The 27,921-nt window shown below is 42.5% G+C and overlaps 1 protein-coding gene across 4 annotated transcripts; it reads left to right on the plus strand.

Moving 5' to 3' along the window:
* Positions 1 to 3,519: 3,519 nt before the first annotated feature.
* On the plus strand, positions 3,520 to 26,959 carry slc37a4b (solute carrier family 37 member 4b). Of its 4 annotated transcripts, none has more exons than XM_080041227.1 (11): positions 3,520 to 3,643; positions 6,146 to 6,215; positions 6,992 to 7,400; positions 13,880 to 14,112; positions 19,544 to 19,790; positions 23,546 to 23,701; positions 23,779 to 23,864; positions 23,956 to 24,069; positions 25,618 to 25,683; positions 25,778 to 25,916; positions 26,062 to 26,959. In XM_080041227.1, the coding sequence occupies exons 3-11, from the start codon at positions 7,253 to 7,255 to the stop codon at positions 26,226 to 26,228; spliced, it is 1,356 nt and encodes a 451-aa protein (XP_079897353.1). In that variant the 5' UTR covers positions 3,520 to 3,643; positions 6,146 to 6,215; positions 6,992 to 7,252; the 3' UTR covers positions 26,229 to 26,959. The 4 variants fall into 4 exon arrangements, with proteins under 4 accessions (XP_079897353.1, XP_079897356.1, XP_079897354.1 ...); XM_080041230.1 differs by having other exon boundaries at positions 23,549 to 23,701; XM_080041228.1 differs by having other exon boundaries at positions 6,998 to 7,400.
* The last annotated feature ends 962 nt before the right edge of the window (positions 26,960 to 27,921 follow it).

Raw genomic sequence — 27,921 nt, forward strand, 5'->3', positions numbered from 1 at the left:
CGCACACGCGCTCATATCGACCAGGCACCGTTTTGTTACATTCTGTTCCTTTTTTCTGTTTATCATTTTTTCTGTTTTCATGTGAAGCTGCGCCCTTGGCTCGTAGCCTGGATGCGCGCTTTGAAACATTTTTAATGAACACTTTATTGGGGAAGGGGGACACATGTGTGATTTTGGGCACTGGTGTGTGCTTTTGCACTCGCATGCGTTTGTGAGACACAGCTGCGGCTCCATCGAGCTCTCTGCAGGTCTGACCCTTCTCTTCTTTGTCTGGTCGTGAACTGTGCAGTGTCGAACAGGCTTCTGCACGCCCTTTGCAGGGCTTGGAACACGCCCTTTGTAACCCGTCCTGGAACTGGGTTTGGAACAGAACATCTAGGGGGGACGGTGACGGCGTCTGGCCGGGCCTGCCGTACCCCCCTGGCTGCAGCGCCCTAGGTAGCGCGCCGTTTCTTCATGGCTCCCTGAGTATCCGAAGGGGCCGTACGACCACCCGGCTTCGACCCGGGTGCGGGAGGCTTCCTCCCCCACGCACCTCTATGCTCCGGCGGCTTGTTCTGGCCCCGGCCGGCCCCGTGGGTTGGTTGGGGCTGACGATTCGGGATGCGGTAAGCCGGCGAAGGGGCGCGGGGCTGGGTGAACACCTGGCCAGGTGCTTTGGAGGGGAAAGGCGCTCTTCTGGGTAGACACAGTCGCAGCGCCTCACCTTCCCTCTTTTTTTCCTCCCAGCGTTTCAGCATAGTTTCGTACGCTGGGCCAAACAGACCTTTTGGGTCCACAGGCACGTCGAGGAGTTGGGTGTTTTCCCTCAGAGAGAGACTGGACAGGTTCAGCCATCTTGCTCTTTCTTGGGCGACCATCAAAGCCATGGCTCTGCCGGACGCTTGGACAGCGCTCCTGTGAAGGCGCAGGCACAGGTCCGTCACGACGCACAGCTCATCCCACACGGCTGGGGTGGGTAACGCTGACATGTCGACCTCCAGCTCTGCCTGGTAAGCTAGCAGGAGCGATGATGCGTTGAGTGCTCTCACCGTCGTGGCCATCGCCTTGTAGCGCTTTTCAGTCAGTGACGACTGGAAGCAGTCAGCTTTGGACGGCAGTGTAGGGCAGGCCGAAGTCATGGCGGACTTCTGCGTGGGGTGGAGGTGCGACGCCAGCAATGGTTCAACCGGAGGCAGGTGGGAGAACCCCTTTTTCTCCATACCGGCCCAATCCAACGCCGATCCACCCTGTACAGGGATCTTGGCTGAGAGAGGCTTGCTCCAGGACCGAGTCGCTTCATCCAGGCACTCGGGAAAGGCCGGAAGCAGCAGGCTGGTGGAGGCTTTAGCCTTTGGGAGTCGCTTGCCCTCGTAGCGGGAAGTTGCGGTCTCCACCGGGGGCTCAGGCCACTCGATATTCAGCTTCGCAGCTGCCCTTTTGCAGGCCTCGTGGAGATCCACGCTGACGGCCGGGTTCGGGGAGCTGGTGCACATGCCGCCTACCACCATAGGCGACGCGGTGCGCGGGGAAAAAGAATCATCCTCCTCGTCCTCATCAGAGCCGAGGCTAATGGATTCCTCGCCCGACTCGTAGTAACCGCCCTCGGCTTCGTCAGGCTCTGCCAGCAGGCTAGCCTCGACGTTGTCGTGTTGGGTTAGCTCGAGCGGCTGGGAACTTTCGGTGAGGTCCACCTCCGATCCCCAGCTGGTGCCCGGTGGGACGGCGATCCCCCGGGAACCTTCCGCTAGCTCCAGTAGTGGTGGGTCGGTTACCCCCATTACGGGATCTTCTGCGAACAGTTTCGCTTGTTTGTTCAGTCGGCGTTTGCGGGTTTTGTGTGAAAAACGCGCGCAGTGCTCGCAGGTAGCCGGGGATGCAAGGGCCGCCTTGGCGTGTTCCAGCCCGAGGCAGTGGATGCAAGCGGAGTGGCTATCCGCTCCCGACATCTTGTTCCCGCATACGCAGGACTTTGTCAGAGGCTTCCCCAAGCCCTCGGTTAGGGTAAGTTCAGGCTCTGACTGCATGTTTGCTCTCCGCTTATTAACAGCCGCTGTTTAGTGACAGGCCAGCTAAATAAAGTGGATTGCAGCTAGTATGTGTACTAGCAGCTACTGTATGGTGACAGTCTAGCTTTAGCTTCTCAACTCAGAGGTTTGCTGTAGCGATGTAGGCTAGCGTTCGGTGACCGAGGGGTTAGCTCGCTCTATGAACAGTTTGCTAGGCCGTCTACAGCTTCCTTCCAAGAGGTGCTTCTAGGAGCGAGAAGAGGTAAAAGACTGAAGAGATGACGTGACGACGGGACTTATGTAGTAGGAGGAAGTCCCTCCTCTGCAAGGCAGACGTCACGTCTATTGGCCAGTCACGACTGGCGTAGTGTAAAATTGCTTCTGGGGGACAGCGCGAGGGGCGTGTCCCATAGTGAGATACCGAGCGAATATTGAAATAAAACTCAAGAGTACCTATTTGCAGACCCATGGAGAAAAGGAGCTCCACCGGAAGCCACGCCCCAAACTCATTTCATTGGTCAGAATTGTAACCTACTCTGAGTCTGTTTTCACCTATGGTTTTCACTTTACGCTGCAGCTCCGACTGAAGAAAGAGTCACTGCCACAACGCGTCCCGCTACAGTTTAAAGCAAAATCACTCCATAGAAATCTCCATCGGGATGTTTTTATCATTTCCTGATGATTTTACGTTTGACCGATCATTTATCTGATCAGTAGCGTAGTTCTCAGCCCTCGTGCCGTTCATATGCGGCCACCTTACACATCGTGAACATGCTCTACATTCAGATTAATAAACCTATTGTATTGTATGTATCTCATTATTTATTTATTTATTTATTAACAGGAGTTTTTTTAACGTCTGTGCCACTGAACATGGGCTATTTAGGCTATGCATGGTTGAAATGTAATTCTCCGGCTGCACGCTATCGTTACTGTTCATTTGCGTGATCACAAAGTCACAGACGAGTATCGATCGTTCAATAGCTTAATATGAATATAGAAATTAGATAATAATTAAAACTGTGATCACTAGAGGACAAGGGATCTGGTAAATCAATCAGGATCTAGAATGGAAACTGTCACCTTATGTGTCTGTCTTTCATCCCACTTTTAAAATGAGCTGTTTATTTTAATGTGGTGGCACTTTTTGTGTTTTATTTATAAGAGTTTATATTTGTATGTGATTGACCTAGGCTACTTGTGATAATTGTGAATTAAAGAGACGGATTTCGGAAGATGTACACAAAGCTTCGTTGCTTCATTCATCTTCTACCTCAACATCTACTTTTTACCACCGTCCTGGCGACTTGGGACCCTTAACAAACTGACTTATTTTACTGTCTTTTACTGTCTACTACTAGCACCATAGCCGGTGGAAACTGTCTTGTTATTATTCACCGCTAGGTGAACGCCGGCAGCTGTCCGGCTGCAGTCAGGCTTTTTCGTCACTCCCCCGACTGCACTCGGCTACTCTCGTCTACTTTCCAGACGAGCCGAAACGGGGGTCGAACGAGCAGTCTCCTGTAGCGGGATCTTGTTTCTGCCCTCCCTCGTGCCACTGGCCTGTCACGGCGGCGCGCACAAGAAGAGCTGCATCTCCGTTAACGCGCGTCGACCTCCTGCAATGGGCTCACTAAGAGGGACGCGAATGAAAGGTAAACTGGCTTCACGGGCATGCATTTCCTCATTCAACCGAACTGCGAGGGGGTAAATTGATGTGTCGGACGCACAGAGTTGTGGGGTCGGACGGCGTAGTGTGTCGACGTGTCCTATATGTTAAACATACACGGACCGCCCAATAATCAGATTGACACAAAACATAGTGTTTTATAGTACTCTAGCGTTAGCAAGAATGGTCCCGTTGAGTGATGTAGTGCCCGTTACAAGCCTCCGTCAGTGGCAAAGTATACTGTGGAAAATGTTTAACAGTTTAGTGCTGTAGCCTACACATGTCTGCGTGTAAACCTGAACACGAAGACCTTAGAAATGTCCGCGGCTAATACATGTTACCAGGTCATTTAAGTTCTCTGTGTGCGACTGCGACACCTGATATTCAAGGGTTTGCTGACTGAATACAGCATCACAGTTTATGGATCAACTTTATATTATACTTTGGCTATAGCATAGCCTACAAGATGTCCTTTACCTACATGATCTGGACAGTTACATAAAAGTTATGGCTTTGCTTCTGTTTGAATTATGTACACTTATTATTTCCATTTCACTGGCTATGTCTTATCAGAGAAATCTACAGAAAAATAAAGGGTTGAAATGAAAAACGTATAATTCAATGCATGTAGATCGGTCAGAAATCTAGTCCAACATCCTGACTATGAAAATGTGAGTTTCAAGTAATCCTTTACTACAGTGACAATAAGCAACACAATCGATTTTTTTAACTGTAAAACTTTATTATGAATGAGATCACAATACAAATGATACATTATCTTCTAGATATTGAAATGGTGTCAGATAATTTGCAGCTCTGACAAGCCTTCTAAAGCATTATTACATTTTACAAAAGTAAATGCCTTTCCAGCGAATCTTGACATGATTCATGATATATTCTTTTCCAGCCTCATTATGGTTACTGTTAACTATTACATTACGTAACATGCTATGTAAGAGCCAATTAGCGCGCTTGTATAAAGTAGGAACCAATCTCTGGTTCCACAGTTGCTACCCAGACATTGAAACAGTTTTTGAACACACACAACCCACGTTACGTCAGGGTCTATGTTTGTATGTTGGGTTTAGAGTTTGTAGCTAAAGAAAGTGAAAATGAACGAAACAAATGTTTTAAACAGCAAAAAAGACTCAGACTTTCATTCATCAATACCGGACAAAGGTGCGGCAAGAAGTATTCGGCACAGCATCTCGGGCCTAAAGCTTGGGCTTGGCCTCTATATGCTACATGTACATGTTTACATGTAACATCAGCAGCCCTTCACAACCAAAGCTTTTTCACTCCACTGGGCTGTAGGTCATTCCTCCGTTGAACCTGTAAAGACAAACGTAAAACAGGGTGTATGTTACCAGTTTAGAGAGTTTATGCATAAATACTTAGTTCATATTCTGTTATTGACTGACATTTAAACTGTATTTACCGTGAAAACGTCACTCACATCGGTAAAACATGGCACATCCAATGTAACATCATGTTGCTGACATGTATACATCATACATCTGTAGTTATGGCAAAGCTACAAACTGAGGAGAGTAGTTTTTTCTTCCATTATAAAATAAGATAGGCTACTAATAAATTCAGTATAGCCCTGGCTCAATAAGCAACTAGTTCTGAGTGATACTGTGCTGTTTGGACAGGAAACAAACACCAGCAGAGGCAACTTACAGTATTCTTGTCACACATTACACTGGAGATATATAGGCATACTGCTGCTTGTACCACCACTGCTTTCAGTTGGACAGCTAGCAGGTAGCAGCCTGAAGCTATTAAAAAAAAATACTCTTTACAGTTTCCAACACACTAGTCAGTTTCACCATTTGTTTTTCACACAGGGACCTTCATTGCAGGTCTAATGTGAGTTCACAAAAACGAGCCGCAGGCGACAACAAACAGTCATTGCCAAAGACTCCACAGCTCAAACGGTTAGCCTGAAGCTAACGGTTAAGCTAGCAAACGCTAACTAAACCCAGCGGCATTCTCTCATTTCAGTCAGTGTTGGTTATTATAGGAGGGATACGATAAAGGACATCACAGACATTCAACTAACAATGGGCCAGAATTATTAAAAAAATAGGACTACTTACATTTCGGACAGATGGTGTCTCTCTTCCTGCACACAGTCTCCTCCACTTTGCTACACAGCGTAGGCTAGTGTAGATTAAAAAATAACCTAAATAGCACTGTGAGTCAAAATCATGGTCAAAATCTGCGTCAACAACATGCATGTCCGAACGTGTGCATCACTTTTAAGTTTCCTCTGGAAACACTTCTGTTTTGTTGTGGACTATTTGCTGCGCGTTTTTGTATTGTGTTTTGTTGTGGACTATTTGCTGCGCGTTTTTGTAATGTGTTGTGTTGTGGTCTTTGCAGCGCGTTTTCTAAATGCTGCGCATGTGTTGTCAAATTGATGAAGATGTTTTCTTAATTTGCTTGTATTTTATCTTTGTGCATGTGTTTTCTTACGTTGCAGTGCTGTGACCTCTCAGGGCCACCGTAATTGTTCCCAAGGAAAACAGGACTCTGAAATTGCATCAGATCAGGTTGTCCAATCTTGTTCTTGATCTGGATAAAACTTCCAGTAGCCCTGGGATATGTGTTGTTCCCAACTTTGTAGTGGAATTGGAAAACCTTTGAATATAAAACAGCATAATCATTTTCAGAGTGATGTCGATATGCTACATGTGTTCATATTTTGCACTTGATTTGTTAAACCGTTACAGTGATAAAGTTCAGACTGTCGACATCAGGCTACCTAAGCGCTATATACATTAAATATATTATTATTATTAAATGTATATGGCAGCTGAGGGGTCAGACTATTCAAACAATTACATTCAAGAGCATGTTCTGTCTCTTTGCTGAAGTGACCACATTCTCCCTGTTCTTTGCATAGCCTACATTGTAAATGTAGTCCCATGTATCAGGTTGATCCAATTCAAAGTTGCTTTGAAATAGCTGAAAAAATTGAAGATGGCCGAACTGATCCTGGATAGAAAAAAATGATTTGTAATTCAGGATCATTCTGAAGTCAAAGTAGCTTTTTGAACAACTGGACCCAGGAGCTATGTTGCTACTGTTTAACCATGAAGACTACCACATTGAATGTTACATACAGTAGAGAGCCTAATACTCTTCAAAAGAGATTATTTGCAAAGGATTTGATGGGGGGTTTGTCCAAACATAACATTAAATTTGCTTTAATCCGCCCATTGAAGCTAAGTGTCAAGAAGTGCTAAATATCTGCTATTAGTAGAATGAGCAGTCCTAACAAATTCATATTTGTTATGTTCCCTCCTCTGCCCTTTTCCTCTACAAGCATCAGCTTCACAGATAGAAGAGTCCTTCTCCTCCAGCCAATGCAGACAGACTGTCTTATCCCCGCCGTCGCTGTGCAAATAAGACGCTGATGGGGTCAAGTTTTAACTAAGAAAAATCCAAAAGCGGCCGCTGATATTAGCACATCCGTCATCTGAAATCTAGATGTCAGAGGAGCCAAACACAAGACTCCGCTGAAGAAAAGTCTTGGAAAAAAAGACACAGTTTTGGCCTCTCCTCGTCATCCCAGTCCAGTGCGATCATGGGGGCCACAGGCTACGGCTACTATCGTGTGGCCATCTTCAGCTGCATGTTCGTGGGCTACTCGCTGTACTTCTTTAACAGGAAGACCTTCTCCTTCGTCATGCCTGCTGTGATGGAGGAGATCCACCTGGACAAAGATGACTTGGGTGAGACAGTCGCATTAACAGAGACTTATTAATTTTTTTTCTATTGTAAGCAATATCTCCTTAAGCTATGATTGGGTCTGTAATGTACAATAATACCTCAAATGTATCCCTTTGATCTTATCTGAAACACACACAGTGCAGAAATATTAAGATGATCTGTGGGAAACTTTTCACTACTGGACACTGCTTCAGTCTGTCCAGGCGTATGCCTCCCAAATAGTTCTGACAGCACGACATGTGAAATGTGTTAATATGTAATTCCACACTCTGCTATGTGAAGTGTCTGCCTATGAGCTCTCTCTTCGCCTCACTTAACTGGAACACTTTGCCAACAGCTCAACAGAAAAGATGAACAGTCGAGGGTTTGATCAATACCAAACTGGTTATATCTGATAATAGGCACAGAATGGCCAAAATAACAATTGTGGCCAAAATATTTGGGATTCACAATTTTATGCTGGTAAGGAACAACTTATTCTTAAAACACTTAAAATGGCTCTCAATCCTACTAGACGCTATTTTTAATGGAAAATAATCATACAAATTTCACACTTTTTTTGTTGTGGGATCCAATGGACAAGCTGAGCCTTAAACCATGGTGACAGGTTTAGGATTTAGGAATAACTGGAAAGATGCAGCGCCCCCTTGAAGCAATTCAAAATATATGAGGAAATCAATATAGAGATGTGTTTCTACCAAAAGACCACGGAACGTCTAGTTCAAGGAACTTAAAGGTTCCTGTTGTCGTTGTTGTCTGAGGTTATGCATATCAGTAGGGATGGGAATCACTTGGCACCTCACGATTAGATTAGATTCCGATTCAGAGGTCAACGATTCGATTCAAAATCGATTCTCAATGCATCTCGATGCAAATTTATTTTTACGTACATACCCATATGTGATTTTCAAAAATATATTTATATACACATCTGAGGTTGCTACTCAGAGTTTGCTAATCATTTCCTACTTTTGTGATCAACAGATGAATTACCTTCTCTTATATTGTTTTAGAGAAAAAGCTTTTCTTGTCAAAAATATGAACATCTATGAACAATGTAATAATCAATGCAGCTTGCATTTCAACACAATATGGAAGTGTGTAAAAACTAAACCGATTCAGTTTAATTTTCTTACTACTCTTGTAAATCATGTTTCTGTAGGATTTCTATTCTATTATTTTCTATGTCATTTCAACACATTGTGCAAAAAGTATGGCTTGGAATTCAGCTCTCATACAAAAACGTAAACAGAAATAAAGCCATTGCAGGTATGGGTTTGCTGCCCTCAGCCGTTTTGTCGCCACTTTTGTTAAAAACTCGCAAGTGTGTGGTGTGCATGTGCAGTGACGCAGGAAGTACTAGTATTCACAAATCGGATTTAAAAAAAAATAAAATAAAAAATTAATTTCCGATTATTAATTTATCTGAATCGATTCGGAATAATTCGAGAGAGAATCGCGATGCATCGGAGAATCGATTTTTTTTCCCACCCCTGCATGTCAGGCCATAGACGTATGGAAAAGCAGTAAACGGCACTGCACGTCATTTTATGATACATTTAATTAATGATTAGTTTCGACTAGGGATGGGCATAATTAATCGATCATTGCTTGTTAAGAATATTGTCGATCACGTGACCATATAGCCGTTGTGTTGCGCAGTGTGAGTCCGGCAGCACAGCAATTAGTTTCACTATGTGGCAGCACCAAAGACTGTATGGTAGGGCTGGGCGATTAATTTAATTTAATTTCGATTTCGGTTACAATTTTGGCTTCCCTCGATCATGAAAACAAGATAATCGTAATAAAACGGTTATTGTGCGGCACGCTGGGTCATGTGTAGTAAATGCAGCGCACCCTTCGGTCTCCACCTGCGCTCCGCCCCGCCCCCCGCCCGAACACTGTCGCTTTCAGCGATTCCAGTGCAATTGTTTATCCAGCATAAAGTTTAAACGCTCGTCCAGGATGTTACACCGAAACACAAAAGCCTTGCGCGATTGAAGCAGCGTTTCACTCGGTGAAACATGGTGTGAGTGAGACACTGTGATGGCGGTGGGTAACGGTGTCATTCACTGTGAGAACTTGCCGGTGTGAGCCGCCGCGCAGAAAAGCTCTGTGGCTGTACGGGTAAAATAGTCGGGGATTCCTGCACGTTAATGTTGTTGAGGGGAAAGGCTTCCGCTTTCTGATTGCATTTCTCGAGCCTGAATATATTGTGCAATGTCGGCAAACTATCTGCGCGACAAGAGCAAATATACAGTGAGACGCACCCCCTCCGTTAGTTTCAGTCTACAGACGAAAAGTTACAACCAGCACCTAAGCATGGACTTCGTTTAAATAAAGCGTCTAATTTTTATGATCAGCGCTCTGATGCAAATTCTGAAGTCTGAACATTACGGTGTCAGCTGTGGTGTAGTTTTTTTACAGCAACTCAACGTGCACTGCAAAAAAAAAGAAGGCAATAAGTCGATCTTTTTGTAGATCGACTTATAGCCTACCTCCTCTTATAAGTCGAAGTACAAATCAATGAATGGTTCACAATCACATCCCTAGTAAAATATTAATTTTACTCTTAGATTTGAAAGTTTTACTGATTATTTATTTTGTGTGGCTTTTTAGTTGTAGGCTATGTTTGAGGAGCACAATTGGGAGTTTTGTTTATGTAATGTTGAAAGAATTGGCTGAATTTTCATGTTGGTGCATCCCTACAATGAATAATCGTCTTTAATAACCGTGATTACAATATCAATCAAAATAATCGTGATTATCATTTTTGCCATAATCGAGCAGCCCTACTGTATGGGCAGCAATTTAACATCCTACTAGCAGGGGGAGATACTTAACTAGTAGTAGCAGACAACAGAACAGGCTCGGGCAGCAGCCTGCAAGCTGCCGTAGATCTCAAAACATAAACAGGAAGAAGTTAAGAAGAAGTTTGGCATCGGACCGGACAGCTTTAGAACCGAAAATAACTAAGTTCATTAAGCATTGTGAAACCTTGTATAAGTACAACACTCTGCAGGATTGCAGAGTAAAGTCAGGGTTTTTCCTGCATAGAGAAAGTTTTGGCGCGCGCCAAAGCGGATTTATCCAGCGCCAAAGGAAAATCAGGAGCGCTAAAATGATAAAGATTGAGAATAAATATAGCTATTTAAAACCTCTCCAAATTCAGCCCAATAACTTGAATTTCATTTTCGATTACTATTACGGCTTCGCTCAATCATGAAAACAAAATAATCGTTATTAAACTATCATTGTTCCGCACGCCGGGGCATGCAGGCTTGTAAATGCAGCGAACCCTTTCAGCCGAGCGGTGCGCTCACTCGGCCCCTCCCTCACCTGATAGTTTAGCTATCGGCTGGTCCAGAGTACGAGGAAGATGTTGCGCATTGCCGGGTGTTTTGAAAAACTTCTAGATGATGAGAATAAAGGTAAAACTAATTGTGTTGTCTGAAAACACTTCAGACTCGCAACAAACTAAAATAATGTGCAAGATTTGTCACGCGAGTCACGTGACATACGCGACCGCGAGAGACAGAGAGATAAAAAAAAAGACACATAGACCTGATCAGCACCTCTAAACATCCCGACCAATTTGTTTATTCACTTTAAGTCGAGTCATAGTGTTCTATGACCAAGCAATCAATGACTAAAAAACACAGGAGGTTTAAAGCTCCTTGACTCCTGCCACCACAACTGTCAACACTGCAATGCAACTGCCTATCCACCCTGCTCCTTGACATAAATAAATCATGCCCTTACATTTAATGCTATCAAAAGACATGCCCTATCAACACCATTTACAACTGGTTATTTTTATTTTGACATATTTATTTTATTCAATTATTAAAAATATGATTCACTTATTTAGCCTATTTCTATTATCCCTGTTTTCTGTTCAATTAGGCCTTTGTTTAAAGTCCAAAGTCATGGTGTTATTAGAAAAAAACCTTGTTAAAAGCAGTGTTGGGAATAACGCCGTTTAAAATAACGGCATTAGGTAACGCTGTTCTTTTTTCAGTAACGGGGTAATCTAACTAATTACTTTTTCCGTCGTTACAACGCTGTTATCGTTACTGAACGTTAAATGCGGTGCGTTACTGAATTGATTGAACAAACTGTGTAATCTGAACGCACCCCTGGCTCCATAGCCTACTACACAAACTGCTAGTGAGGAGACCGGTGTGTTTTAAGATGTGTTTTATTCAGTGTGGATGACATTATAACAGTCAGTTAGCGCCGTCACGTCAGTCAGCCGGAGCGCCTGTTTAATGAAGTTTCCTTTTCTTTCTCTCTCTGTTGTGTGAGCGTGCACGTTGCCGCAGTAACCACCTATCAATCCATGGTTGAAACGTGCTCTCCCTGAGTTTGCTTGCATCGCCCTTGTGAGTAAGTGCATGGAGTTTCCCGATCTCTATAAATTATCATTTAAACGGCCGCGATTCGCCGGTTGCAACAGCTGTTTAGCGTGTCATCACGAGCCGAATATTGCTACTGTTATTTTCCTGGGATCTGTATGCTGCTGTGCATGTTAAAGAAGAAAATAAACATAGGATAAATCCTTAGTCCTCCCCTCATCGTTTCATGCTTCATAGTCTGACGTTTTTGGCCTTAAGTGGTGTTTTAGCCGACACCCCTGAAGTGAATCCAGTGATATAGCAGATCAGCACGGTACATTCAGCAGTTTCCTCTTCTACTTTTGTTGAGAACAACATACTTGAGGTGCAGGATAAACCTCTTGCTGTCTGTTGATGTGCAATAGCCTACATATTGAAGGTTATGTAGCCTACAAGTAGGCCTACCTGTCTGTTCTACTCATTTCAACTGACTTGTGAAAACTGCTCAGAAAAATCCAAAATTGTTGACATAGCCGAGCAACTTTTTTTTTTACAGTAGGCTAACGCAAATAGTTACTTTCCCCGGTAACTAGTTACTTCTATTATAAAGTAATTCAGTTACTAACTCAGTTACATTTTGGAACAAGTAGTGAGTAACTATAACTAATTACTTTTTTAAAGTAACGTTCCCAACACTGGTTAAAAGTAAAAGAAATGCATAATGTTCTTAATTCAATGATTAACTGTCTTTTAATAATCGTGATAACACAATGTGATTACTCAAAATAATCATGATTATGATTTTTTCATAATCGAGCAGCCCTACCTTCTTGCAATTTCAATGGTTTAGATCGATTAGAAACAATTAAAGTAATAAATAGGTAGGCCTAGTCATTATTAGTATTTTGACTTCATATCTACAGGTTGTTTATTGTGATTTCATAAGCGTCAGTGAACTCCATGGTTACGCAGTGATTGACAGGCTGACTGAAATGCTCTTTATCTGGACAGAAACTGCCCTCTCCCAACACCACACCTTCTTAAAATACACGAACCGTTTGCCTTTACTGTTGCACATAGTCGCGACTCCAAAAAAAGTCAGTCGCGTACTGACCCCCCAAAGGCCCATTCTGAGCCAGGAAAAACCCTGAAAGTGCACACATAACAACTTTTTGCGCCAAAAAATATATGATAGGGTATGTCCTCCGACATGGAAGATGATGTACCCGAAAGCTTGTTTTATCCGGAACTACCGTCTTGCAGCACCGGCGCCTCATTCGCCAAAAAACATAAAAAACGGACGTCATGAACCCTTTGATTGATCATAACTCAGGCTGTGTTATACTTAGAACCACACAATTTCATACAGCAATGTACAATCCCAGTACAAACAAAAAAGCCTCTTGACGCCCCGCCCCAAAAGTATTCGCCAAAAAAACAGGAAGTTGGCCTAACTCCACCATACTCTCTATCATCTTCTCCATTTTTTTTACGGTTAATGAGAACCAAGGCCTGAGGAAGCCCGCACGCTAATATTCATATAAAGTGAGAGCGCCACCTGCTGGGCAAAGCAAATATCGCATGTTGGTTATTCACCTCCACGTCCTACACACTTGATCAAATCAACCTCAAAGCAGCTCAGGGAGGTCCAGAGACAATGCTAACACGGGAAGCCGGTTCCGTCGGCTCCGTGGCCTTCGTAGTTTCTCGGCGTCGTCGCCACGAAACAGGAAGTCGCTGTGATTTCGCTCCGCGCCGTCCCACGCGCTCCAAACTTCACCCGCCCGGTGAGAGCCCAGGCCCGAGGATGTCCTCGCGTCCGTATCGAGCGCGCCGCGGCCACTTCCGTGCTTTCGGCGACAGGCGTCGCTGCGGTGCGCGCGGCGCGTCCTCTCGCGGGGTCGCCCGGAGCGCCGAGGCCGGCCGGCCGGTACACCGTCCAGCACGAGAGTGCGAGGGCCCGGTCATCACTGCTCGCAGTTTTAATTAATGTTGTTTTTGATTGTGTGTTTTTTTAGAACGAGTATCCGAATACTCGCTCGGAAAAAACGAGTATTCGAAGCCTGTAAAATGGTTTTCAGGACAGCTCTAGTAACCCTAACCTGTATACCTGGCTTTAATGCTCCCTCCCCTAACCCTAACAGGTTTGATCACCAGCAGCCAGACTATGGCATATGCCATCAGTAAATTCATCAGTGGTGTGCTGTCGGACCAGATCAGCGCCCGCTGGCTCTTTGCCATCGGCCTCTTCTTGGTGGGATCCATCAACGTAGTCTTCTCCTGGTCCTCCACTGTCCCCATGTTCGCTCTGCTCTGGTTCATCAACGGCCTGGGCCAGGGCTGTGGCTGGCCCCCCTGTGGAAAGGTGTTGCGCAAGGTAATGCCATCCCGTCTGCCACCTCCAAGCCCTTTATTCAGTGTGATTGTAATGTTCAGAGCAAAGGGAAGTCTCACTCTCTCCTGATGCCTGCCATGATCCTAGGCAGCTCCTGCTGCCATGCATGGTTTGTGTGCTGGGAGAGAGAACCTGTTCCCTGCTGTCACGGTGCTGACCTTTGGGTTAGTGGCAGCAGCGTCTGCTCAGCCTGTGCCTGAACACTGATTGTCCAACGTGCTGATATTGTGCACTTTACTGGTGCTGCTAGTTAGAGAAATGACTGGATTCGCTAATAATGGCTGCGGCCTCATTCTCAAATAGCTTTTGGATTATTAAGGTCAGGAGTATGTTGTGTATTATCGGCAGGACATTGGAAGCGATACAAAGCCAGCAGATTCTGCCATTCTATGCTCAGACACTACTGGTGGCGTGTAAGAAGATGCCCTAAAAGAAGCAGTGTGGGGAATAAATAGGCTTTGGCATGTGCTCAGCATGCTGAATGGGATCAGATTACAGGAGGATGTATTTATAGAAGATCCCCAGTAGATCTTTCCAAAGGAAAACAACTTTGGCCAAATGTATTTTCCTTCTTATTGTGAGTGAAAACTAGCCTGGAAATCCAGACCTGCCACTAGGCGTTGGCAAATTAAATTTGCTGTGCCTGTTGGTCTGGTCACTCTCCATTGAAGCTCATTAAATATGTCAAGAAATCCTGAGCTACGTTTCAATTGGTTCTATCTGATAATAGGGGCGGGCCAGAGCCCTATGTATGGTGCTCTGGGGCGGACATGAAGACTATGTTGCTTGAGTTTGAGATGGCTTTGGCCTCAACCCTTTACGATTTGGAAGACGGCACTTAAATCCTTTATTTGCAAGTAAGAGGAATGTTCTGTTTTGCCGACCGACCACAGCAAAAGTTTAATTCAACAGTTAATCCCGCTAAACGAACGGGGCTTAATACTCCACATTGTTCATTGCTCTGATTGGTTGTAGTGCTGTCCAATTGCATGCACTGGCATTTGAAATGCACAAGTATGAGCCGCCCCTTGAGTTTGGAATTACTATTGATCGTGGCAAGACCCTCTATCTACTAGATATGGGTCTGGATTTCCAGGCAAAGTGAAAAAACATCACCAGTAGTGCAAAGTCTGAACCAGTTTTCTACAGCTGTGCAGTTCCTGTTTCACTGCTGAGTCAACATCCACACACTGTGGATCAGCACAGTGTGTTCTGCAGTAATGGTTAGAGGTGCACCAATCCACTGGCCAGCCGATCCATTGGCGCCGATCAGCCTGTTCTGCCGTGATCTCCTCTGCCATCCGGTAGTCCACAGGACACAAATTTTACATGAAAAAATAGAATAAAACAGTCTGTATCACGCAGTTAAGTTACTGCTAATGCAAACTTAAAATTTCTTAAAGCTGCAGCTTCACATTAACAGCATTAAACTGCAAAACAGCAGGCTTTTATTTTTTTAAGCAGACAGGAACAGGACTGTAGTGTGTGAGTTATCAGCCTCTTTAATATACAGCATGTCTTCAGTGTGAAGTTCTACCCGTTTTTCTCACTGCATTGGACAGTAAGCTTTTATGCTGCGTTCCTGACAACTCTGCAGTGGAGGATTTCCCAGCTGCTATTTCAGATTTCCTACCACAAAGTGTTCCAGGCAACTTGTGTATTTTACAAAAAGTGACAGCAAGTTTAGCACTCAATTGATTTATCTTTCTTGAAGAAGATATATAATATTATATAATTAGTATAATGTATTTATATTATATTTTATTATAGGGAAATTCATGTTTTTAATAGTCTTTTGTAGTTTTAAAAACCAATCGATTTTAAATTGGAAATCGGGTGTGGTATTAAAAAAAATTGTATATCATTCTTAGGCCATATCGCACAGCCCTGCTGGGAAGTCGTATTTTTTTTGAACTCCTACTAGGAAAGTTCATACAAAGTTTGTATGCTCTGAATTATAGTTCTCGGGGTAAAATCAGCAGGTTTATTTTTTATTTGTTTGTTTGTTTATTGTCAGGGACAGTGCATATTAATAAACATTTCTGTAAATATGCCAGATTTAGCCAGAAGGCTAGTTTCCATCTGCAGTCCTTGGCCAGATGTAACAATAGGCTCCCTAAAAAGCAAATAAGCAAATAACAGAAAGAGTTAAAAAAAATTAAAATAACATATAAAAGCAACAGATAAAACATTAATTATAACCACATACAAGTATTCAGTAGTTCAAGCATTAAAATACATAAAGCATGCAGGACAAACAAGAGTCAGCATCAGACAAACACAAATTAAAAAGGTAGACTAGGACTTATAGCAACATCAGATGTGTTAGACATGGAGGCAGTAGCCCACCAAAGCAAACAGTACATGCACAACAAACAAACAAAAAGTCGACATGACAATAGTACATGAAGCAGCACAGGAGAGACAGAACGAGCTACACAAAAGCATACAAACAAGCAAGCAAAGTAAGTGTTGCAAGACGCAGGACAAATTCACAGACAGACACGCTGACACAATGAGGCATGAGCAGGCGGGTCAAGTTTAGTGCTGGCAGGACATATTATCAATGAGCCACTGTTTCAGATTAGAACTAAATGACCGATATGTGTTTAGGTCTCTGATACATGTTGGGATGTTATTCCATTCACGTGAGGCTGCAACAGAGAAGGCTGACTGACTAAAGGCACTTTTCCTAAATGGAATAATGCAGTCCCCTCTCGTGACTCCTCTTGTGATCCGATGTTGGTTTGTTCTAATAGTTACATATTCTCTAAGTGGGGGAGGGGCCATGCCATGTATGATTTTGTAAAAGAGACATGCATTTTTGTGCTTAATCATGTTTTCCCAGTAGATTATGTTTTATAATTTATTATTAGGTTAGACTCTTTAAAAAATCAGCAATCAGGATCAGCAAAGAACATTGCAATTGGTGCAACCCTAGTAATGCTTTGTCCATTGGCTTCTCTAGATACTAGTAGTAGTAGTAGTAGTAGAAAACTTTATTGTCCCCGTGGGGCAGTTGGGTTTGCGGCACTTCATGACATGACATCAGACAAATGACACAAACGGATAGTCCATACATCACAGGGTTCGACATAACGTATAGCCCGATGGCCCGGGGCCAGTAAAATCATATGCAGGGCAAGTTGATTGGCCAATCACAGTTCAGTATCTTTTTGTAGACTACATCATGGTTCATTGAAATGCGCGTTGAGAGTCGGAATGAAAGCAGTGTTTATTTAAGACTCAATATAATAAACCTAATATAAAATATATTTTTTTAATGAAAGGCCAGTGGACAACCGATGCGTGGGCGTTTTGACAGGCGGAGCAACAAGCGGGTGCACTCTCGCTCCGTTGGCAGAGCTGCCTACCGTCCGCCTTCGAGTCGACAAATCAATCGACTTGCTTTGCCCCCTTTCTTTCTTCCCACAGCAGAGGTTGAGGTGCAGAAAATGATAACTGCGCTTTTCCTTCATCTGCCGCCGTAATGTTGCAGTATTTGCATCAAAGCCCCAATGGTAATACAAATGAGAGGCTTTATTTAAACGCTGTGAATGCGTCTCCGGTGATTGTGTCGGTTGTAGACAGAAACGAACGGAGGGACTCCGCTCACTGTACAGTTCCTATAGTCGCGCAGTTTGGCACTGTGTTTTCAGGCTCGAGACATTCAATCAGATCGCGGAAGTCTTTCCCATTGAAATCGCTAACGGGGGGAATATCCCCGGTTATTATTTTAGCCACAAACCACAGTTCATCTGCGCGGCGGCTCACTCGCTGGCGAGATCACACGGTGAAACGCTGCTGTGATCGGACGAAGGCATTGTGTGTTTCTAAGGTGATTTAACGTCATACAGCGTTTAACTTATGCTGCATATTTTGCACTGCATTGTTTTTTATCAATAGTTTGAAAAAATGGTCCCACACCGGACTCTTATGTGAAGCTGACACTTCATGGAGAAGTGACACTCCTGCAGCGCGCTCACGACCAGACGTGAACTCGTACACGGTGAAATCTCCCATTTAAAAAAAACGGCATAACCCACTGATTTTCGGATTTCTATTCTATTTTTAAAGTCAACTTGAGCGCAAATGGAAAACCGGTCATTCGGTCGACACATTCACATCCCTAATGCATATATAGAAAGTAATAAAAACAGCCTACCACACCACAAAGAATGATCAGACCTTCATCTCTTATTTTTTTTTATGTTTGAACATGACTTCTGCAGGTGAACTATTCATTAAACTGCCCAAATTCAAGAATAAAAACAATCATCAAACTACTGGACTTTAAAATACTGGCCCACTCTTTCAACATACTTTCAGTTGTAGGCTTCAAATTCAATATGTTTGCCTGGTTTTATATTATGTGTATGAGCAATATCAACATTTCATATAATTAACTAAAAGTAAAATAACCAAATCTAAAGGGAATATCTATACTGTTACAGTATAGATATTCCCTTTAGATATGGTTATTTTTCTAATACAGGTATTAAAATTATTGACACTGAATTATGAAGAAAAAAAAGTGTGTGCAGGGCCAGTGAAAATATACAAGGGGCCAGTAAAACTCGGATCCACTGGCCCGGCGGGCCAGTAGGAAAAAAAAGTTATGTTGAACCCTGCATCAGACACTGACAGACATAACAAGAACATGCTTCACACACTACAATACACTATACACCTTTGGACATGACCAGGCCAGCTGGACATCTTGCTTATTTTGACTGATTTAAGAGTTTTATGGCTTGTGGTACAAAAGAGAATTTGGATCTGTTCTTGGTCATAAGGTGTCGGCAGAAACGACGACCAGATAGCAGTAGTTTAAAATGGGATGCCAGGGGGTGTGTTCAGTCACATACACTGTTATTGGCCTTTTTCACCAGTCTGTCTTTGTAAATGTGTTCAATGCTCGGTAGTGTGATCCCAAGTAACTTGCTGGCAGTTGTAACTGTTTTTCTGATTGTCTTTTTCTGTGACTCGATGGCATTTCCAAACCAGCAGACAATACAGAAGGTTAAAACACTTTCAATGAATGCAGTATAAAACATTTGGAGCATTTTGTTATTGACATTAAAAACAAGCATTTTCTTTAGAAAGTACATCCTTTGCTGTTTCTTAGTGTGCAAAAGATGAGTCAGTCCAGTACTGTTTTTTCTGTTTGGTATGCTGTGTGTTGAATGCCTCTGGCCGTCGTCAAGCGTTGTGACATAACAAGAGGGTTTGAAGTATGAGTAGGAAAAGAAAGTGATACACACACATATGTTGAGGATAAGGTCAAACTATGTTTATGTTTCTGCTTTGCTGTCATTGCCTTCAAGCTAATCAAAACAATGTGTACATTCATGTTAAAAGTTGTAAACACACATATGAAGGTAAAGTAAGTTTGCTGTGTCTTGTCCCTCAGTGGTTTGAGCCGTCCCAGTTTGGAACCTGGTGGTCTGTGCTGTCCTGCAGTATGAACCTGGCTGGGAGTCTGGGTCCTCTGCTGGTCACTGTGCTGCTGCAGTACTACGACTGGAGGACTATCCTCACCATGTCGGGAGTCTTGTGTGCCTCCTTCTCTTTGGTCTGTCTGCTGTTTGTAAAGAACGAGCCTAAGGATGTGGGCCTGCCCAGCATCGAGGTCGCAGCCAAGAAGGGGACTAAGGGAGGTAAGCAAAGAGAAGGTTTACTGTTGGTAGGGTCAGTCACACACTGCCATGTTGGCTCCCTTTTTTTCCACAATATATTTATTGCATTTTTTTTTATTACAACACACACAAACAAACACCTGCACCATCACAACAAAAAAAAAAAGAAAAACGGCCTGTATGATCAAGTTCTGGAAACAGCCATGCCACACAGTACCAAAGTGCCCATTAAGACTGCAGTGTGTGCAGTTCTACCAGAGCTCACTGGGACACACTTGATTGATGAAGACATCATATGGCTTGGGCAAGAACAAACACATGGCTAAAATGAGCTCTGATTAGGGATGGATACTAGTAGTGTATTCTAAGATGGAGGGATCTCATAAATTCCTTGAGGATCGTTCTATTACTCGTTTATCTATTGTTAGTAGGGCCCGACCGATATGGATTTTTGGGTGCCGATGCCGATTATTTTCTGAGAAAAATTACGATAACGATTAAATCGGCCGATTATTATTATTTTTTAATCCCATAAATATATATAAATACTTGTTACTGTCAATAGGTGTACATACCTAGGGGCAAAACCCCTTTTTTTTGGAAAAACAGACATGGAGCGTTGTAAAAGGTTGTTCACCAGAGATGATATCCAGGACCAGGACCTTCCAGGATCCCAACCTGGGTGGACAACCTGGTCAACTAGCTGCTGGAAAGCTACAGGGGGCCGTCATAGAGCAAATCAGAACCACTGTTTAAGTGAATGGGGATGGGCTAATAGGGAATTTTTTAAAGTCAATTTGTTTTTAAATTTTTAAAACAAAACAAGTGTCCAACTGCCTGAAGCCTTTCCTAATCACAGTTCAAATTTGATCAATAACCCATAGAAAATGAATTTTTTACACAGTTTTTTCCAAGGGAATGTCTAGCCGTTTCCTAAAATACCAGCTGGAGACTCCAAAAGGACACTTTTGGTCCATAGCACATGAAATGTAACTGTGTAAAAAATTTATTTTCTATGGGTTATTGATCAAATTTGAACTGTGATTAGGAAAGGCTTCAGGCAGTTGGACACTTGTTTTGTTTTCAAAATTTTAAAACAAATTGACTTTGTTTTCTTCCAACATCTAGATTTTGGGGCTTTGCAGATATGCAAATTTACGCATCATTAGTAAGATATTGATGATTTTTCATATTTATTTAAACATTTTCGAAAATACTGTAATACAAAAGGTTTTTGTTTTAATGTCAGTAATCAACTGGCAAAGTTTCATAATGATATCTATAAGTTCAAAAAATTCCCCATTAGCCCATCCCCATTCACTTAAAGTTTACAGTGGTTCTGATTTGCTATGTCGGCCCGCTGTAGCTTTCCAGCAGCTTGTTGACAAGGTTGTCCACCCAGGTTGTGATCGTGGAAGGTCCTAGATGTCATTTTTGGTGAACAACCTTTTACAACGCTCCATGTCCATAAAATCACTTTGCCCCCTGGTTAACAGGAACTTTTTATTTATTGAAATATGCATTACCTAAAAAAAATTTAAAAAAGTGTTGCAAATATGTCTAAAGTGACATGATGCATTTTTAAACTCAGACATTAAGCATTTTATGTAACTGCACCCAACCCTCTGGAACTCCCTCCCTCCAAACATCAGCATCTCAGACTAAATAAACTCATTCAAAAGTCAACTCAAAACTCACCTCTTTCAGAAAGCATAATTACACCGGACTCCACTCCAAACCTTATTTTTAATTTGTCTGTATTTTGTTTTCTTTTTCTATAAGTATGATTTTCTATATGTTTGATGTAAAGTGTGAATGATCTCCAATAAAGCACTATATAAATTCTATATAATAACTATAGTAATATCAACTACTATAACAAGAGTGACTCTGTTATTGGTGTCAGGGGGAACTGTCAAGTGTGAATTAATCCAATGTATTACAACACACCTGCTGCTGCTGTTAATATGCTTTAAGGCTACCTCCGGGGCAGCAATGCATCTCACTCAACATGATTGCTGGAATATAAAAAAATATATAAAAAATCGGAGATGTGCTATAATCGGCCGATTAAATCGGCCGGCCGATATATCGGTCGGGCCCTAATTGTTAGTACACAAAATATCTGTCTGCAGGAATAACGATGCACAGCAATACAGAGCCTACCAAACGCTAAATGCTCAAAACAGTCACAGTAGTAATATATAGGATTTCATTTTCACAAATCACCATCTCAAAAAAAGCTGCGTATAAAGTAAATCTTATCAGCTGGAGAACACGGAGGTGGCAGCTCTCAGCAGCTGCTCTTTCATGCACCTACCGTACTTTCCGTACTATATGCCGCACTGGACAATAAGCCGCAGGTGTTATAATGTTTAATTACCATATGTAAGAGTTGTGCACAGAGGGGATTGTCGGGAAAGAGATGGCTGCTTGAGGAAGCTCCCACATTTCAACAAACAAGTTGCATATTTGCATAACGTACGTAAGTGTTACCATTTTGTGCAATAGTAGCTATTAGGGATGGGCACGAGTGTTTTCGCTACTCGTGTGATCGCTTGCATTCCTCGAGGATCAATGATTCCTCGTTAAACTTTTTTCTATTTTTAGGACGCAACGCATCTGTCTACAGAACAACGGTTGACCGCAATAAAGCGCTCAATGCTTATGTCAAACAGTCACAGTTGCCATATGATATTAAGGATTTATTTTCCACAAGTTTAAAACACATTTTCCTAACTGAAAGTAATTAAATAAGCGGGCCACAATTTAAACCGATCGAGTAGGTCTGCGGTGGAGAGAGAAAAAAGAGAGAGAAAAAAAGCATGGGCTGTAGGCTAGTTGGCTAACATTCAAAATAGACATTTAAAATAAGAAGGGCAGCAAATACAATAAAATTATTGTCCTACAATTTAAACACATAGATAGGCTAAATAACTCACCAAAGCAGTAGAAGTAATAGGCTAGTATATCCAACCGCTGATCACTCCTGTCCGTGACTAATTACCGCGACTAATTCCTCGTTAACGGAACGTTACACCGTCGGCTTTTGAATCTCAATCCTATATTCCATAATAAAGGCTTCTTAAATGTCGTTTGCTCGAATGTGCCCGAAGTCAGCCTGGCTTCTTTACGTGATTTTCCAAGTTTTCCAGCACCGCATTCAGCTCCGCGGTGCTGTGGAGACCACACACTGGCTGCGCTGCACGGAGGTGGCAGTTATTTGCGGTTTCTGTTTGACACAACGCTTAGTTTATTTAACTTGGATCAAAATATTTAATTTTGTTAAACTTTATATCCGTTTTGTGCCGTTTTGTACACGTATATAACATTTTAAAATAGGGGCGGCCCGCCGGCCGGCCTAAAGGCTACAAACACTAAAAAAAACAAAAAACTATTTTCCTCATCCACCAATCGAGATCATTTGAAACGAGGAGTACTCGATTACAAACGCCCATCCCCAGTAGCTACAGAATATATACTGTGCTGTGTAATAACAGGGTCGAAAAACGGGGAAAAAGTTGCGGCTTGTAGGCCGAAAAGTACGGTAAATCAAAATATTTATTTTCTTAAACTTCATTTTGTCCATGTTGTGTTGTTCACGTTAAAACATTTTAAATGTCATATAGGGCCCACACACACACACACACACAGACACACACAATTAAATAACCAATTCCTGCTAGGGCACTTATTGAATTCTGTCCTGTACCGTACATTGCTGATGTGTTGTAAATGGGAGCGTGACATATTTCCCTGTCTGTCCTTGTACTCAGCAGGCAGCAGTGAGAGCACCCTGAGTGAGTTCCTCCTTTCCCCCTTCCTGTGGGTGCTGTCTCTGGGATACCTGGTGGTGTTTGGGGTGAAGACGGCTGCCACTGACTGGGGACAGCTGTTCCTCATGCAGGAGAAGGGCCAGACTGCTCTCATGGGTATGTATTTCCATTTTCACTGATTTTCACTGGATCTACCCGGTCGTGGATGCTGACCTCAGCTGTGTTGCCCACAGGAAGTACTTACATGAGTGCCTTGGAGATGGGAGGTTTTGTGGGCAGCCTTGCTGCAGGCTTACTCACTGACAGGGCTGTAGCTCGGGTGAGTGACATACAGTCATAAATTGGGAAATATCAAGTGTTTCTATTGGGGAGGTCAGTGTTAAAAAGGTCCACTCTTTGACTTCCTCCAGCAAGGCTTGAGCACACACGGCAACCCTCGACACGGCCTGCTCATTGTCATGATGGCTGGGATGTATGTGTCCATGTACCTCTTCAGAGTCACCATCACACCTGTAATCCCAGAGGTAAATAGCAACGCACAGGGTAACTACACATTTTTCATTTAATAATTCCAGACTTCCAGGATTCCCTGTAGATTTTTCAGTCCACATTTGGCATCTGAATACAAATAGTTAAATGCTTATTAAATAAACAAATGGTTCTGAAGCCAACCCTCGGAGAACTTGCATCGTCCCATGGGAATATCTTTGCCCAAACTCAAGACCAAGTAAAAACGAAAGGTTCACAGTAAGGGTGTATTCACACTGGGAAAGTCCGCTAGTTCACTTGCTTTGGTCCGGACCAAATTTTAGATTTTTCAAATTTAGATTTTTTTTGTTTGGTGTGGTCCACTTTCATATTGCCCCTTTTGCAAGTGAAACAGCATTACGAAGCAAAACCACACGTGATCTGACGTCATTCATTCATTGGACAGACATTCTGGGGTGGAGAGAAGCAGGAAGCACGAAGTAAAAACTGCGAACTATATCATTGATATAATATGGGATTAAAAATAATAAAAAGGCCTAGCCTACATCTAGCCTATAAATAAAGAAGAAAAAAATCAAATCATTGTTGTTTCATATGTTTATAATATGAAGCCCTATGACAATGCCACGTTATGTGGCTTGTAGCCTACGATTTGAAACATCATTTGTACTGTAATTTTGCTGCTGGACTTAAGCTGTGTATCAGCTGGGTGTCCCGTACATGGGAAGCAAAATAAAAACACACACTTCTTGCGCAGCGTGAACCTGTTGGCACTGTGCGGGAGACGCTCCCCTCTCCTTCATCTGATCGCTGAACACATTCAGCATTTTTACGCGTCCTCTCGATCAAATGTCATATATTGTTCTGGGCTCCCGGTCAAACCACAACTTATCGTCCTAACAATGGCGACAACAACACTTTCCCATTATGTGAAGCTGACTGTAATTTATTAAAAAGGGAAAGAAAGAAAAGGCACAGTGCTTCCTGCATTTGGGTCGGATCGAGCCCGGACAAATTCACACCACAAACGAACTGCAGCAGAGTGTGTTTGGAAGCGCACCGAGACCACCTCTTCAGCTGGGTCTCAGAGCGCTTGTTTGGTCCGCCCCCGAGTGCGATTGCTGTATTCACACCTGCCTGAAAGATGCGCACCGAAGGTGGAAGTGAACCTGAGTTTGTTTCAGATGAACTAAACACGGCATGTGTGAATACACCCTAAGTCACTTGACACTTTTGAGAAGTGTCGTTCAAAATAAATTAAAGAGTTCCGCACTTTTTCAATTTATGCTTCTGCCCAAAGGTTTCAGTTGTAACCATGATAACCAGAGACGATCCTCTAGCCAGCTTTTTTATTCGTATATCATCTGACTGGCAGATAGCGTTAGGTAGATTGTTTTGATGTGTATTTAAGAGCACTATTATAGATAATAGTCTGAAAACACTAATATTTTTACATAATCTTTTCTTTTTTTCCATACATATACATACCTTTCCACACTGCGTAGGAACCCTGAACTTAGGGTCTGTCATTATCATTGTGTAAAAGTGCTGTATGTTGACGTTACCTTATTTTCTTTGTTCAGGAGGCCCCCCTTTGGGTCCAAGTCATTCATCCTTTGTCTGTCCTCATCGGTGTTTCTGAAAAAGAGGTAAGCTCAAGAATGTATAATGTTCATGAGGATAAACATGTTCTGTACTCAATATTTGGAACACTGAGTTCCACATGTTCTCATTCTCACAAAGATCTGGATCCTCTTCCTCGGGGCCTTTTTTGGATTTTCTTCTTACGGACCGATTGCCTTGTTCGGAGTGATAGCCAGTGAATGTGCTCCTTCAAACTATTGTGGAACCTCTCACGCTGTTGTAGCTCTGATGGCTAATGGTATGCTAATGCAAATACACATGAGCAGTGAAATCATCTTTGATTTTTTTTTTCATTTTTCTTTCATCATCTATTTGTGTCACTTTGTGTAGTATTGCAGTATTGACACGTTCCTGTGATTAAACCGACTTTTGTTTTGTTGCAGTGGGGGCTTTTATGGCAGGCCTTCCCTTCAGCACTATTGCCAAACAACACAGCTGGGACATGGCCTTCTGGGTAGCCGAGGTGTGTATGGCCGCTGCCACTGTTGCCTTCTTCCTCGTACGCAACATGCGCACCAAGATGGGTCGGGTGGCAGAGAAGATGGACTAATGTATCATCCTGTAATGGGCCGCCCAGTCTGAACTCTGACATCTCTCCTGATTTATGTAGCTCTCATCAAACCACTTTAGATTCACAGACAGGTAGTTTTCTCACACATACTTATGTGTCCTCATATTAACCAGCACAGAGATAGAATAGAGCATAACAGCTAACAAGCTAACGTTTTAGTGCTTCTATTGAAACGTGGCTTCATGAAAATAACTTGGTCATGAAATGTGGAAGGGTTTGGGTGCATTGAGTTGATATAAAGTGCATACCCTGCCTTCAGTGGAGATCAGCTATATTGAACTTATTGAATGTACACGGATAGGCCTGTGTATTCTGGACTGTTAATTGTCTAGGTATCTGCACAAATGTGGTAACATGCTATGGTCATTTCAATTATACCTCTTGCAACAGGCCCCCATTTGACTGGAATGTAGTTACTGGAGATGTTATTTTTCTACACAGTTCATTAGAACTGTGACTTACACATTAGTACATGATGGAGAATTACACTTACAGACTCCTGATGCCGTGTCAGCTTTTGTGGTCTGATATGTGTGTGAAGATGGATTAAGATGAACCTTTGCTTCATGTGTTTTGTCACTGCCAAATAAACAGTAGTACACCAGGTACAACACTGGAAAACATGGTGTTACCTTTCTTATCTCTGATTATGGTCTACACTCAGTGCCATGTTGGCATATCGATGTCTTACTGGAAATGTTCATTTTACCTGAAGGGTTAATGATATCTAATAAATATGAAAAATACTTTGCTTCATTATTGTGTGTCTGTATTTAGAAAAATAAGCCCTGAAATGAAGTTGCACTAAAGATGCAGTAACCTAAAAGTTCAAAGGATGATGTATGCTTATGTCACACCTAGGGCTCAAACATGGCTGCACTATTAGTCAAGTCTTTATGTCAATACTCATATCAACATGTGAACAGTCTAACGTTGCTGTAGTTGTTCATTGTCCATACTGGCCATGAACAGATCCTTTTGTCATGCTACTCCATTGATAAGAGGCTTCCGCAGCCTGACTTACACACATCCTTTAGAATAATGTTTGTAACTGGGAGATGTATTTGTCTGACTCATACTGCTGAATCCTCATATAAGCTTCAGTTAAACCTGACAATGCATTTTGGACATTTGGAGGAAGGGATCTCTTCATGGCCAACATGAAGAACAATTACAACAATCAGAAACTATCTCAATGTGGATATGTGAATAACACCCAAGAAAGACTCAAAGGTGCACTATGCAGGTTTTTTGGAGGGAGATTTATTTCTCTACATGAAATTTTTAGTTTTAGAATAATTCTATCATCATAAATCAAACCTTTATTATTTTGATGCATCTGGGATCAAAATTTAGACTACAATATGTAAGCCCTGCTGCTGTAAACCTCTGAATTTGACCTTAGAATATTTTCACTTCTCTAACACACCCAGAGTTACATAAACCAATTTCTCCATTGAGTGATTTCCATACATGTATATTATTGAGCGACCTTCCAACTCATTTTGCAGTGAAATAATCCCATTCTCTAGAGATTAGATGATTAGGGGACCATGGGGTATGCCTATATATTTTGTAGACTTAAAAGTATTTAGTATTTGTCCAGGAGCGGTAGAGAGGAGAGGACACAATACATCAACAAGAAAGACACCCTTTTCGCTGCTGTATTTAA

Source organism: Ammodytes marinus (genome assembly GCF_949987685.1).
Source record: "Ammodytes marinus genome assembly, chromosome: 14".
NCBI lineage: Eukaryota > Metazoa > Chordata > Actinopteri > Uranoscopiformes > Ammodytidae > Ammodytes > Ammodytes marinus.